The following is a 14,614-nucleotide window of genomic DNA, read 5'->3' as shown; positions in this document are numbered from 1 at the left end:
GACACTTTGTGTCAAGTGCCAAGTCTCCGCTTCAGTCTGTGTCAGCACTGAAAGGACTGTGTATGACACACAGCAGCACAGTGCCCAAATTTCAAAGGTTACAAAGTAACAGGACAACAATGCTGTTGGTCTCTGTGTCCAGTTTAGTCTTCAGCATGTGATATCCAAACCCTTCACTGTCTTTTATACATGAACTAACAGTAAAACATTTAGTGTGTTAAACAGATTATGTCCCACACACAGTTCTTTCAGCACTGACATAAACCAATTCAAATTGGAGTTGATACTTTGCACTTTAATGGTGCAGACATTAAAACCATTTTAAAGTGAACATGCTGAAAAACAGATCCTGTGTAACTTTCAAAATACTTAAATTTCATCTGCTCGCTGAAGCGTGACTATTCTGGGAAAAGACTCAGGTGTGTCCATATACTGCAGATTAGTCCACAAAACTCTGCAGCTGGAACAGGTTTTTGTGCACTAATGTTATTGAACCTTCTTTTTTTTTTAAGTGTGTGCAGGAATTGAATGTTTAAAGCTTACTCACCAGCTGAATAACTTCAGAAAAGAATTTGGAAAAACTGACGTAATCAATTAAACTGTCTTAAGCAAACATTCATTACTGGACTGTCTTTCTCCACAGAGGGGAAACTTTGTAATCCTTTGAAAATTTGAGCAGGGAGTTTTGCCATTCAAGTTGTGCTATTCAGCACATTAAGGAAGGCCTTGCAGACCCAGATTGTTCAATCAAGTCATGTAACCGGCGATCTGATGCCAGCTTCACTCTCGGAGCACTTTAAACCGCCTCTCATTTTGAGCTCATTCACAGTGTCTGCCATTTTATCTGTGGTTTGTAACCATGGTGGCTGTTGTGTTTGGTACAGCGCTTCAGCAGCTTTTCTTTATTTGCAATTAGACGCTCAAGGATTACCTCAATTTGCCTCTGCTGACTGCTATCAGCCCTGTTTCACTGTGCTTATCCTTAATTTGGAACATAACATAAATTAGAGCAGAGAAAATTGCTTCAAGATTTAAGAAATGTTTGGGTTTTGCGCTGTAATTCCTTACATTGCCTTGCTGGTTAGAAAAACCTCAATGTTTTGTCTGTAACATATATCTGAGGTATTGTTGCACCAGTCACACATCCAGGTCATTGGTGCTGAACAGCAAAACCTACTTCATGTCCAAATTACCTTTTAAAGTATTTTCAGAATGTAACTTAAATTAACATGTGCTTAGCCCAAGTCAGTATTCACGAAACAACCCCCCAGAAATAGGAGATGTTAAACAACCCAATAAACAGTAAGGGTTTCTGAAGATTACAGCATCCACCTACAAAGTCAAATTTCATATGGTGTGTGGATCACTTTGTTAGTGGCTCGGCTGTATGTGCTGTAATGTCAAATAAAAGGGCATTGTCTGTGTGCTTTGTTTTTATACAGTCAGCCCTAATAACAGTTGCAGGCATGCTGTCTGCCAGCTGCTGTGCCTGCTGTAACAGCCAGCACAGTGCTGGAAGTTTCCCATGCAGATCACCTATTCACTGACGTGCAGCCCATGTACACACAGATAAACACACACACACCACCCATACACACACAAAGTGATCGGGGCACTTTAGGTGTATATGATGATGCAGATTTATGACAATAAACTCATGTCATATCAGCCAAAACATGTTTTGTGTAGAGCTGAAGAACTACTCACCATAAATGTGCACGCATAAAGAAAAAAGATTTAAAGGTTAGTGGAGCTTTTCGGTAAATGTGCACTTTAGAAAAGAAAGTGGATGGTGGATTGAATATAAATTATATTAAGTGAGAAAAGGAGGATGATATTTTCTTTGTAGATGTGAAGCTGACCAGTTAAATATTTGCCTTTCGGCTACTCTTGTGTTTGCCATGTTGGGAAGATGCCCTGTTTGACCATGAAACAAACCATTGAGAATTGCCCACTTGGCCACCAATGAAAAGACTGGATTGGATTAGGGGCTGCTCAGACCTCCTTGGAAACCGGATGCCAGTCCGCTGGAGTGATGGTGATGGTTTTGTTTCTTTTAAAGGCCCTGTCTTTTTGAGAGGCCACCGTTTATCTCCATCCACCGAATTGATGTTGAGCCGACCCTGTGTCTTTAAAAGCAGAAGTCTCACGCACGACGCACCCAAGCGTGGTTGCAAAATAAATACAAAGTTTAATTCTTCATGTAGGCTTTTTATCCATTTGGCCATGGATGAACTAAATTAGGGTGTTTCTTATCTTTTAGTAGAGGTGTTGGGGTAAGCCGGAAATGTTTTTGTGTCACAGGGCTGGATTGAAGGATGCACAAAACATTCATTTAGAACAATATTATTTACGTCAGTGAGGTAAAAATCTTTTTTATCTTCTCCCCGAAATAAAGAAATAAATAACTCCCCCGTTAGCTTTAAAGACACCATAAGTTCTCTAAATTTCGGGGGGGGGCATACTTCAACAACATTACAAGTGCCCTTGTCTGTAAAGCAAGCGATTAGCCGTGTAACAGGGTACGTGAGACGCAGAAAGTAGTTTAAAAATCACTCCCCTCTGGTGTGACCTCTGGCCTCTCAGTTTGACTCATCCGACCTAATAGCTCGTTATTCTGTATTTTGTGGCTCAAGAGTTAATTTTGCGCTTGAGTTTTTAGGTTGTTATCATGATTGAATGATTTATTTCATCAGTTAATCGACAGCGTTCGCGTTAACCCATCCACATCCACTATATGCGCAATATGGGGATTTGTGCGCACAAATACATCAAGATAAAATAGCTCACCATGAGTAAAAAGCTAACTTTTTTAAATGCTCTGCACTGAGGAGAGATGAGGGTGGGGGCAGGCTGAGCGAACTCCGTCCTCCCATCAGTAATCCCCTCTGTGGTGACGTAAGCCGGGCTGTCTCCAGAGAGACTCAGCGTTGCGTTTTGGAGCAGCCAGGCGGTCAGTGTGTGCATCCCAGGACGCAACATCAGTGTAGCTGGGGCTCAACTTTCAGCTAATAGCGAAACTTCGGACAACTAAGGAAAACTTGGAAAAATGGGTAAGTTTTCCCAACAGATGTTCCGGTGTCGCGACGGATGTAATGAACGCCTGTTTTTTGGGGGGTTTTTCTGTGATGACAGCATAGATCATACTTGGCTCTAATTTTCGAGGTGCACGGATTGTTTAAAAGTACGCATAAGTGAACTTTTACTATTGCTACTAGTGCCACAGAAGGACGTTGTTTACCTGACCCGGTTGCATGAGAATCGGCATTAGAGCAGCCTGCTGAAGCAACTTGTGGAAAGCGATTAGAGAGATTAGGACTGTCAGGATTCCTGCAGTCAACTCTGAGCGAGTCTGCGGAGGTGTTAAGTCCAGTTCAGTTTGCTGCCTTCACTGTCTCTTTTTTAACTTTAAAAAAGGGCCACAGAGGCAGAACTATTTGGGAAAACGTTTGATTAAAAGTTTTCACTTCGCCACGCCCTTCATTATCAGTCCTCGATGATCATATTGGTCAGCAGTGATTGATCATGTGGCGCTGGTTGAGGTGAAAGGTTGTCATTGTTGTCCCGTCTCCCATCCAAACAGCTCAGCGTGTTTTACTGGCAAAGCTTGATTAAAATGTACTGGAAGCACCATATTGCATTTGTCAGACGCTCCATGATCGGCTGTTGTGTTGTGCCAGCGCTTGTAATTGCTATCTGAAGGGCTGAGCTGAGACAGTACCAAGTGTTTGCCATCTGTGCTCGCAACCTGGGGGTGCGGGGCTCCTGGGAGGAATGAGGGGCTCATGCCATGGCTGTTTAGTAACGTTAAAACTGTGATAAATTGGCAACACATCCAAAACAATTAAGTGTTAGTTATGAAATGTTCTCACCTTGCACTGCGCTGGATATTAAACAGCTAAATAACTGTGGCCATTAATGCCATTTTGAGCCCCTGGATTGGGTCTGTGCAACATTTAATACCATGTGTTGTTTGCCACAGTGCAGCTGAGGCCAGGGAAGGACACTGTGTGAGAATGTGTATCAGTGCTCATTAATTTGCTCTGAAGCTATCACAGAAGCGCCTTTGTGCTCCTAATTTGGAGCTGCTCCTTTGTGCGACTTCAGTGGCTCTTAATGTAGAGAGAGAAGTTCACTGAATTGCAAGTTGCCTAGCGGATGCCCTGTGAACTAATTCCCCACAGACCCTTATTCAGTGTCTCACAGAGGATATTACTCTGCATGGCAATCAACCTTTATGCATTGTCCACTAGCTAAAGCTCTCATTTTATATTCAAATATGCTCTGTGGCCCTTTCAGAAAATACACGACAGCCTGTTGTGCGCATGAGGAGATTGATTTGGAGACTTGTTAGATGCTGTAAAAAGTCCCCTTTGGTTGAATCAGAGAAGTGCTTTGTGCTCCTCTGCAGTGATTTGCTTTGTTTCGTGTCAAGAAGAATTGCAAACACAGAAAGGATCACCTGTAAAAAGCCTCGAATAGATATCATGAACCGAATATGTGCAAGACTACGGAGTGTAGCGGTCATACAGTGGTTGTGTAACTAAATGTCTTAATTTGATTTTGATGGTGACCTCCACCTGACATGTTTTTCAGAGAGATCCTCCTCTGTCCTTGCCCCCGAATGATTTTAACAGTGAACTGGGTTGTGTGAAGTCTGTGGGAGGATGACTTGGCTTTCCTCCAGCTCTATTCAGAGGAAGACAGGAAGACATTTTCCGCAAATAACTTGTTAAGTTCTTGGTGTTAGTTCTGTGACTATTACCCCAGCGAGCAGTATTTGGCTGCTATTAGCTCCCTTGATAACTAAACAGGAAGAAACTGTAGTGTTGGCTCTGCTGATTATTTATCATTGAGCCAAACATCTGAAAGAAGAGTGCTGGCATGAAGATGATAGACTTCTATCACGCATGTGATGAACACGCACTTGTTTTTAGCAAGAAAAGCATGTCGTGCATAAATGTCTGGTAATCTTTCTTTAATGCAGATTGTAATGAGCTATTGTGAACAAGTATGTCAAGCAAAGATTATTTTTACTTTTCACTAAACTTACTGGCCGGATTTAAGACATGTTTGGAAAAACATTTTCGCTTTTGCAGTTTATTTGATTAACATAACACAGTGTCTGTTCTTCTTGGAGCCTGACCGCGATAGCAAAAAAGAAAGAAAGAAGAAAGCAACTTTTTTTTTTTCTTCTTGTGGAAACTTATGAAGCTTCTAGTCCCCGTGTCCTGTTTTCACTGTGGAGGCCTTGTGGAAAAGTTCATCAAGGCTGGTCGCTAAACAGATCCAAATGTTACGTCATTGTTATTGAGAAATTCAAGAAAAGAAGAGATAATCATAGCAGACAGTTTTAAATGTGTCTTTAGTTAAATTCTTTGCTGTACTTTCATTGCTCAGTTTGCACTGACTCACATGAACAGTTAACACTTTCAGGTAGTTTTCAGGCTTAAACAGAATCGATCCTGTGTTTTGATGACCCAAAAACACGGGAGCTGGGTGTGACTTGTGTGTGCTCTGTCTACATCAGACCTAGGATGCTGTCTGGAAAGTGTCTAATTACACATCAGCAGTGTCACACATCACTGTCACGAACCCATGTGGTGAACTGTGTGCGCTGTGACCTTGCATCCGGAGTCTGAGGAGGGGAAAGACCCTTAAACTACTAATCCTGTGCCAGCGAAGATGTTTTTTTGCACTTTCTGAACCAAAAACTTGTCAGCTGATGGTTGAGCAATAACAGAAAGTCAGATTTCTATTTTTTTCCCCCCCTAATTTTAGTTGAGTCACGGTCGTTGTGGTGGTCATATACACATCCTTCTGTTCCCAAGATATGCAGAGAGAAAACAACAAAAAAACAGAGGACTGTGAGAATGAGTCACCGCAAAGATGCTCAAAGGGTGCTGAGAGCAAATTTGAACTTTGCTGTTTTGTGTTTGCTTGTATAAGCCAAAGCATTCTGCTGTTAATTCCCATAGATTTTCACAGTCTGAAGTGCAGCTCAGTCTATATAAAGTTTGTTGCTCAAACATTCCAACTAATCCCACATTTTATATCACCATCGGAAATTAAATATCCCTTTGTCTTCAGCTTTCAATCTTTAATTACTGTGAATACCCTCCATAATGAGGCAGTTGCTGTCATAGATGATTTCTGGGCTGCTTTCCATTTGGCAACGCATGTGACTGAGCATCTTTGGTAATTGTACAGCGGTTGAGGCCCATGAAGCTCACAAAAGATGCCTCTTTAGTACAACCAAGACTCCATCTGTTGTCCCCTTTTCCTGGTTTAATTTGTGCCCTCTGATATCTCCAGTTCTTCTCATCTTCAACCCATTTATGTCCCTTTTTAGTTGCTTTTAGTTTGCTTCCAGCCAGGTTAGCCCAAGCACTCATGTTAATTTGTTGCGCTAATAACTCCTTCGACTACAAAGAGAGCCATTGACTATTGTGACACTAGATGTTAAGAATAGACGTTCATGAGTGGGGATCCTTGTTCAAGCATGTCCCTCGCCACTTTTTACTAAAAGCCTATTCACAGTAAAACAGAAGGGGAAGGCAAGTGTATGTGTGTGTCATCCTGCCATATGCTTAAAAACTCTATGACATTGAAAATACTCTCTATGTGCGGGGGGGGGGGGGGGGGCAGCTTTTAAGATATGCACAAGCAACAGTGTTGGAAACAAAATATGCCAAGGATACAATCTGGCCTTTATCTTGTCTGCTAGACTTCAGAAAGACACCCATGATTAACAAAGTTAAACTGGAAATGCATTATGCTGGCATTAGCGCATGTATGCAGAGTGCAGAGGACATATTTGCCAGTGGAGTAGCAATCTGTATCAGTGTTTTGTTCAGAGTCAGATGACTGTTCCAGAAGGCCTTTGGGAGATAATGGGTCGGGGAAAGCAAAGAGATGCTGCAGCTGATGAACATTTACTCGTTGATCCAATAGGCATTTTGCCCCAGTGCAGCATTTTCTGCTATCTACAGTAAACCATACCATACTGCTCTAGATGGCCACATTTTCCACAGCACATTAAAAACAAAAACACTCACTGCATGTGCTTTGATACGATTTCTATGTGTCACATGAGCAGGGAATTGAAATAGTCAACCATGCTTTCCCAGAATAATCAATTATCAATGCGAGTTATGGGTAAAGAAGTGAATTGATTGTAATGCAAGTGAGGTGGAATGGTGACTGATTACTTTACACAGAATAGTATGAATAAGCCTAGATATCTATGCTACCTCTGAACGGTGACTAATGAGCTCGGTGTTTGGAGCCATGGGTTGATCACTAAAGTTAAATGCTTGAGCAGGACATGAACTCAAAGGATGAATTCAGTCTGTGCTTTAGAAGCTGTATCGACAGTTAAATATGGAGCTCATGCGCGCAAAACACGGTTGTGTCTTGAGTTGTTTTGACAGAGAGCTATTTTTTTTGTCTTAACTAATGTTTCAGGCATGAACATTTTCCAAACAGCATGTGAAACCCATACTTCTTGTCTTGTCTCTAAAGTGTGACTTCTCACCCAAACATTGCTCGTGGAAATTTGGAACGGCTAGAAACAATTTGCTTTCAGGTGCCGTAGCTACTTTGAGCACTCCACCTTTGAGAAATGTTGGATTTTTCCAGGCTCACTGAGTTTGTGGTTTAAACAAATTTATCTTGTTTAATAAGATATTTGGACTATGTAGACATGTTTGGTTGAGCACAAGTGTCTTAACCTGCTGTAGCTTTGGAATACTATTTCCATTGCTTGCCTTAGCGTTTCTTTACACCCATTTGTCCAAATCAGTACAATTAACTGAAAGGTGGAAGTGGGGTGGGGGTGAACTTCAGATCTATAGAAATTTTTATACACTCAAGAGCTATATATGATTTGATTTAGCAAGTGTACCAGTTAAGGACACTTAAGTGCAAGTTCTTTTTCTATGTTTGAGAACTTCTCTCCAAGGAGCGATCGCTATAAAACATGTTTGTAGCCACCCATTAGTTAGTGATTCTGCAATTAAAACCCTCACAGTTACTGTCTTGGAGCCAGAAGTTACCATATTTGAATGAGTGGGTGAAGTTATCATCTAGCTAGTGAGCTTGGTTGGTGAGCTGTTTCCATAAACCATATGGGTGCAATGCACAGGCACATGTACCTGATAATTTTAGTCCTAAATAACAACTAATAAAATACTAGAAATTAACTGCTTTTATATTCGTTAACTTTGGCCATTTTAACATTTGAAGTCTGCATTTGTTGACTTTTTGAGCCAGTGTTGTGGTCGTTAGAGGAACTGTGTTTAGTTTGATTTTCTACCTACAGAGGTTATCACTTGGGTAAGAGCCAAGTTATGGTTTTAGTGCCATTTGCTTGCCTAGATTATGCCAAAATTAGCAAACCAAATTTTGTGGAACTTAGTGAAGAGGTATGACATTGGTTACATTTTTCAGTGATTTTACTTCTCTTAAACTTGGAAAACAATTGGGAATAGGCTTTTGTGGCAAGAGTTTGATGTGGCCACGGTTTAAATGCAAAACTACTTAGATGAATCGAAAAGAAATAAAGGTGCCTCCAGCTAATTTCACCGTAAGATCATCTGTCAGGAGTGAGAGTTGAATATATTAGTCCGCTTTTCAACTGTGGGAGCCTATAGGGTTGAGCTGTTGGCTGTGTGCCCACTGAGTGTATTCAACCCTCCACAGATAGGCCTTTGTCCTCAGTGCTTTTATGCAGCTGCTAAACAACCATAAGACAAAAGCATCTGGGGTACCCCAGCACACCAATGAGAAATGCTCACCATATGAAGAGCCTTGCCAGACAGCCTGGGACCACTGGGATGCAGCCAAGTGCTGCGCTTGGGATGAATTAAGCAGGAATTTAAATGAATACTCATGCAATCCTTTATGACTTTTTATTGGCCTTTTAGAATTATGTTTAAAGTCATATTTAATATATTAAGATTTTTCCATCATGCTGCTGTCACAGAAGAAAATCTTGTTCAAGCTGATTATCAAAGCTTGTTGCTTTCATGTAAGATGCAGGAGATGCACATGACTCCTCTTTGCTAATGTTGTTTTGATTAGGTGCCACATGTGATAAAAGAGGAGTCATTCTCTACTGCCAGGAATCATTTTCCTGACCAAGTGAAAGATTTCCAAGTGAGAGTTTACATTGTCTGCTTATTATCCTCCAGAGAAAGGCATGATAGACGGGAAGAGGCACTTCTGCCAAGCAGATGAAAATCAGCTATGGCTGATCTTTTATGAAGCGACAGCTGCAGGAAACCCAATAGCTCGGGGAGAATGTCGGGGAAGGCTTTTTCTTTGCAGACTCAGACTGATTGAAGGTTTAAAAAGATGGATTTCAATTTGACTAAATTACTGAAGTTTAGATTTGACATTAATTTAACTTGAACTACACAACTTGAGTTGCTGAGTGTGTGAGTCTTTTACCATGTGCACATTTCATTGTTTTTCAAGAAGCCAGTCGTAGCTTTACTATATGTGTAAAAACAATAGAGAACAGCAGCTTCGGGGTAGAGGAAATCCCAGATGTTTCTGTCTGAAAAACAGCTTGACCTTATAACCACACGCAGACCAGAGGAGAGATCAGTTCGCTGTATGAATATTATAGCTACACCACTGAGAGGTCTCATAAGTCATCTTAGCTCTTGGCCTCTACCGTATGGGAAAACAGTAGCGTAACCATAGAGCGACAGCAGCAGAAAATGGAAAGTAATGTTGGAAAAAAATCATATGTAATGTACAGAGTAAACTTTAAGCAACTGAACCTATGAGATATCATGTGTTTATGTGTGAAAAGTGTAGGAAATACTTGATGTATGCTTAACGTGCCTCATATTTGGAATTAGACCCCCTGGTCACATGGATCACATTTATATGCTTTGCATTTTCATAGCCAATATTTCTGCTTTTATTGTTGGTAATTTGACGTGAATGTGTTTATAACATGTGAGTAACTCATCTGGTTTCCTGCTGCACTAAAAGCTCTCATATCTCCAAAAACAAGGTGCCGAAAAAGTACAAGCAAAGCACTTTAGACAGCCAGTTATTAATCTCTAAAATAATGCAAAGCTATAGAAATGAAAAGCGCAGTATGTTTAATGATCAATTACCAAAGCATTATGCATTAATGGTTTGCATAGAGCAAAACATAATATCATGGAAAAAAAAAAAACAGTTGGAAATGGTTAGTGCTGACACACAGATAACAAGACTGCGTCACAAATGGTGCCATAAATAATACACTGAGACACGTTGTAATGTCCAGTTGGATCAACAGGATGTTGCAGTATCTCCTGTTGGAAAACTGCTTATTAGTGCTTAAAGCAATAAAGTAATGGACTGACCCTTCCTCACAGAGGTCAGCAAGAGTGGAGTATATACAATTACTAGAGAGATTAGCTTCTCTTCCTTTCCTGTGATACTCTGTATTTATCGCTTATTGTTAAGCACTTAGCCCACATAAGGAAGAACACATCTCTGCGGGGTTGGAAGTATCAGGTTCAGGTTGCAACCAATTTTCACATCCTTCCAGGATTCAGCCTAGGATGTGGGACTTTGAGACCGTGGAGGAGCCTCATGTAACAATGGTATTAAAGTAGTATGTGTTCTGGCTTCTCTGTTGTCATAGTGCTCACAGTGAATCCTGACATGAAGGGGTCTGAATGAGCTGAAAGAAGAAGGCTCCATCTAATAAGGGTTGGAGGGGGCGAAGCAAGAGAGTTTGAAAAGGGTAAAGTCTTGGGTCAGGGGTTGGAGGTTGGCAGCATGAGGTGGAGGACAATGGGATCGGTGGGAGTGATGCAAAGGAAGAGGTCCCAGCCGCCGGGGGAGACACAGAGGAGGGTAGGACCTGTGCACGGGAGCCAACCCCAGAATTAGCTGGAGAGTCTCGTCTGCTGTCTTCGTGTTTCTTTATGTCTCTATTGTGTCCATGTGTGTGCACGCATGTGCGTGTGTTCATATGCGTATGCTCTGTGCAACAAGTAGGAAAACGAAAGTCTCCAACCACGGTGCTATTTGCATCACAGCAGCTGGAGTGTGAGAACGTTTGTGTTGTCAGGTCCTCACCAGTTTAAGGGGGACATATGGACCGTGAAACATCAAAAGGGAAAATCTGTTGCTGCTTCTGGACATCCTTACAAGATGGGCTCGATTTTCCTGACAAATATCCTTTGAAGTAATACTCTGAATTTTGTGTGCATCGGCATTTTCCATTAGTCTCAAAAGATATGCCTTTGTCAATTAGTTTAGTCATGCATCTTTCTGATTGTCAATAACTGAAATAACTGTAGCTGCTTGTTCATTTTCAGGAGGAAAAAGTAATTTCATTTATTTTAATGTAATTCCTATAATTCAATTAGATTACTTGTAATCATATTACATTACATACTACAATTAAAATGATATTTGCCAATGTCTGCCTAATATTTATGTCTTGCATGTTTTGTGTACTGACTAAATGTTCAGAGATGAAGTTATTTTTATAACGGGGATTTCATAATTTCCTGGTACAAGGACGCATGCAGATGACAGCAAATACAAAATAAACAAACAGAAGAAATATCATCAGTCATCAGCAGTATTGTTCCAGAATTTCATGACCATATTAATTTCTTTATAATGAAGCTTAATTGTTGTCTAGTTACTTAAGTAACAAAGAAAGCATCTCAGTAGTCTTTGTTCTAGGCTAAATATAAACATGCTTACAGTGATAGGCATTGTATTTAAAGGATTAACACCCCTAAGAGAAGTCCTGTCGGATTTATTTTTAATCTTAGTGCAGTTTAATGGACCTTTCAACTAGCTTGGTTCGATCACATTAGTAGTATACGCCTTTGGATACATAACTGATTTAGGAGAATCCTAAAGAAGCTGTTCATGCCATACGATAAGTGCTGCTCAAGCCTAAAGAGTGTTTAAGCTCAGTGATTTTGGTTGTGGCGTTCTGCCCCAGCATACTGACATTTTCAGCAATTGGCTGCAGAACATGGCCTGGAAGACTTGATCAGGATTAGCTAATGACTAAACATGTAGATATTTTTACTTTTGGCAGAAATTTTTGGCAGAAATCAAAATTAGTTTTAAAAGTAGATCAAATATTGTGATTAGAATCATTGTTTTATTTTTTACTGGGGCAACTTGAACTACTACTATTAACTGCTCTTGGTCCTCAGCTAACTTTTTCTATTTGTTTTATTTTGTCTTGATTTCTATGCTAATTTCCTCTTGTAATTTTTGTTACTGAATAGTTCAGATTTTTGCGTATATAAAGCACAGCCTGACAGATATATTTGTTTGCTAATCTGTTAACACCGACATTTAGAGTGGCCAATAAATTTCAATTAAAAAAAAGTAAAGAAGAACTGGGAAAAACACCCTTCAACCATGTTATTACAGTTCATGTTGCACAGTTTGTCCACCAGAGAACACTCTTCAACTTCCTTGTTTGCAACACGTTTGGAGCCACAAACACAAACAGCTGATTGGAGGAGGATTGGGCAGAGTGTAATTAAGCAAATAAATAACTACATATCGGCCCATATATTGAAATATTAGATATTTAAAAATCGCCAAATATCGGCTTTTGTATCGGTCTTAAAAATCCTGTAATAGTTGGATTCTACTTTGAATTAACTCCATGTTTGGAATGAGATTTATAACCAAAGCTGCTACATCTTGCTTTTGCTTTTGAACAATGCAAATCTGCTAATGCTAACATCACTTCATGTCATTGAGATTAAATTGAGTTGAATTTAACTATTAAAATGCTTATTTCTTATATCGCAACAGCTTGTTTCACCTCCTCCCGAGGAGTCAGGGAATGAGAGGCATTCACTAAACAAAATGTTACTTTAGTGTCAGAGCAAATTGCTTAATGGTGTTGTTATTGTATCATTTGAAAACATGGAAAACCTCAGCTGCTTTTTACATTTTTTTTTGCCATATAAAAATGTTCTGGGGAATGCTTGGTGTTCTCATTACTCCCTGGAATATCCGTCTAGGAAACTAGATAATGGAGGTTGGAGTGGAGACTGAGACATACCTCTTGTTGGTTGACTGGGTTCATAACTTGATTGAGGCAGAACACAAAGATAGCAAAGCCTCTTCCAGACCACAGATATCATTAAAAGTTTTAGTGCACGCTGAAAGAAGAACAAACAGCACATATCTTCAAAATATGATGTGTATGTGTGTCTGTATCATTTTCTCATTGGTTTAAGTTTCCTGGCACTGATTTACTGTTTTGACTCCAGACTGAAATTATAAAATTCTTAAGGATTTGATACTGTATGGAAATTGTTGTGTGTGCGGCCAAGCCAAGATAACGGTAGCCAAAGTACTGTACGCTAGAAAGCCTGGATAATACAAAGAATCTGTCTTTTACTCTACCTCCAACACTTAGGCCAAAACCACACAGGCTACAGAGGTGCCAGAGAGTCAGGGTTGTGTAGTCACTTTTAGAGGAAAAACATGGTCGCCAGGCATCTCTGAGTGAGTGCTGCTCCATATCCAGCCCTGACACGATAGTAACACAAACATGCAATTAGAGAAGTGCTGAGTCAAACACCAATGGACGTTGTTTGCTTGCAATAAATACAGAGAGAGAAAAAATAAGTCTGGAATCTGTACGATGGCATTTATACCAAGATATTAAGTATGTCTCTGACAGTGGTATAAATTGAATGACATGGTTGAGTTTTTGCTACCATGCTGCACAAAATATGAACAGCTGTATTCTTGTGGTGGAATTCCTGCATGAGGAACAATGCATTGGTCCATGGGATGGTATTTTTACACCACCAACGAATTCAGGGTTTGGTTTTAAGACCTTATTTTTGAGGTTGGGTAATGGTCGGTTACAGAAACGAAGTCTTGTGTGTTCATAAGGTCAACAAATTAAGGCTCAACTTCAACAACATCTGGTAAGAATATCATCTTAAACGCTGTTTAAATGAGATTGCAGGGTATCTTTGTTTTCCAGTCATTGTGTTTAAAGGAACATTTGGATTGGTGCCATTTCTGAAATTTAAAAACCCCAGGATTTGGATTATTATCAAAGGATTAATTGATACAAAGCCCTAAACACAAGATGTCTTTGAATATTACTAATTACTACAGACATTTGGAATGACAGAAAACATCCAAGATCAAGATGTTATTTAAGTATTGCACCATTAAAGAATTTGATACCCTTCAAATTTGACCCTGCTCAAACACTGAATTTATTAGGGGAAAAAAATAGATTTTCATTTGTTTAAAAAAGCCAATAGGAAGTCAACACACTGTGGTTTCCCTGTTATGTGGAGAGCATGTCTTTCTATAATGAGTTTTGGTTAAAATCATTTTTTCCACTGAGTGAGGTTTTTTGTAGTAGTAGTAAAGCAACTCAGAGCCTTATATACAGGGTGGGCCATTTATATGGATACACCATAATAAAATGGGAATGGTTGGTGATATTAAAGTCCTGTTTGTGGCACATTAGTATATGTGAGGGGGCAAACTCCTCAAGATGGGTGGTGACCATGGTGGCCATTTAGAAGTCGGCCATCTTGGATACAACTTTTGTTTTTTCAATAGGAAGAGGGCC

General features: G+C 40.0%; 1 protein-coding gene across 1 annotated transcript in view; it reads left to right on the top strand.

Annotated features, from left to right (window-relative positions):
* The first annotated feature begins 2,901 nt into the window (after positions 1-2,901).
* Positions 2,902-14,614, top strand: part of gpm6bb (glycoprotein M6Bb) — a 30,578-nt gene continuing 18,865 nt past the window's right edge. Inside the window, exon 1 of the mRNA XM_003455469.5 lies at positions 2,902-3,053. Within this exon, the coding sequence (XP_003455517.1) occupies positions 3,050-3,053 (4 nt within the window). The 5' untranslated portion in view covers positions 2,902-3,049. The remainder of the gene's footprint in view (positions 3,054-14,614) is intronic.

Source organism: Oreochromis niloticus, linkage group LG16 (assembly GCF_001858045.2).
Source record: "Oreochromis niloticus isolate F11D_XX linkage group LG16, O_niloticus_UMD_NMBU, whole genome shotgun sequence".
NCBI lineage: Eukaryota > Metazoa > Chordata > Actinopteri > Cichliformes > Cichlidae > Oreochromis > Oreochromis niloticus.
The sequence above is the reverse complement of the archived record's forward strand: the minus strand, read 5'-3'. Positions and strand labels throughout refer to the sequence as shown.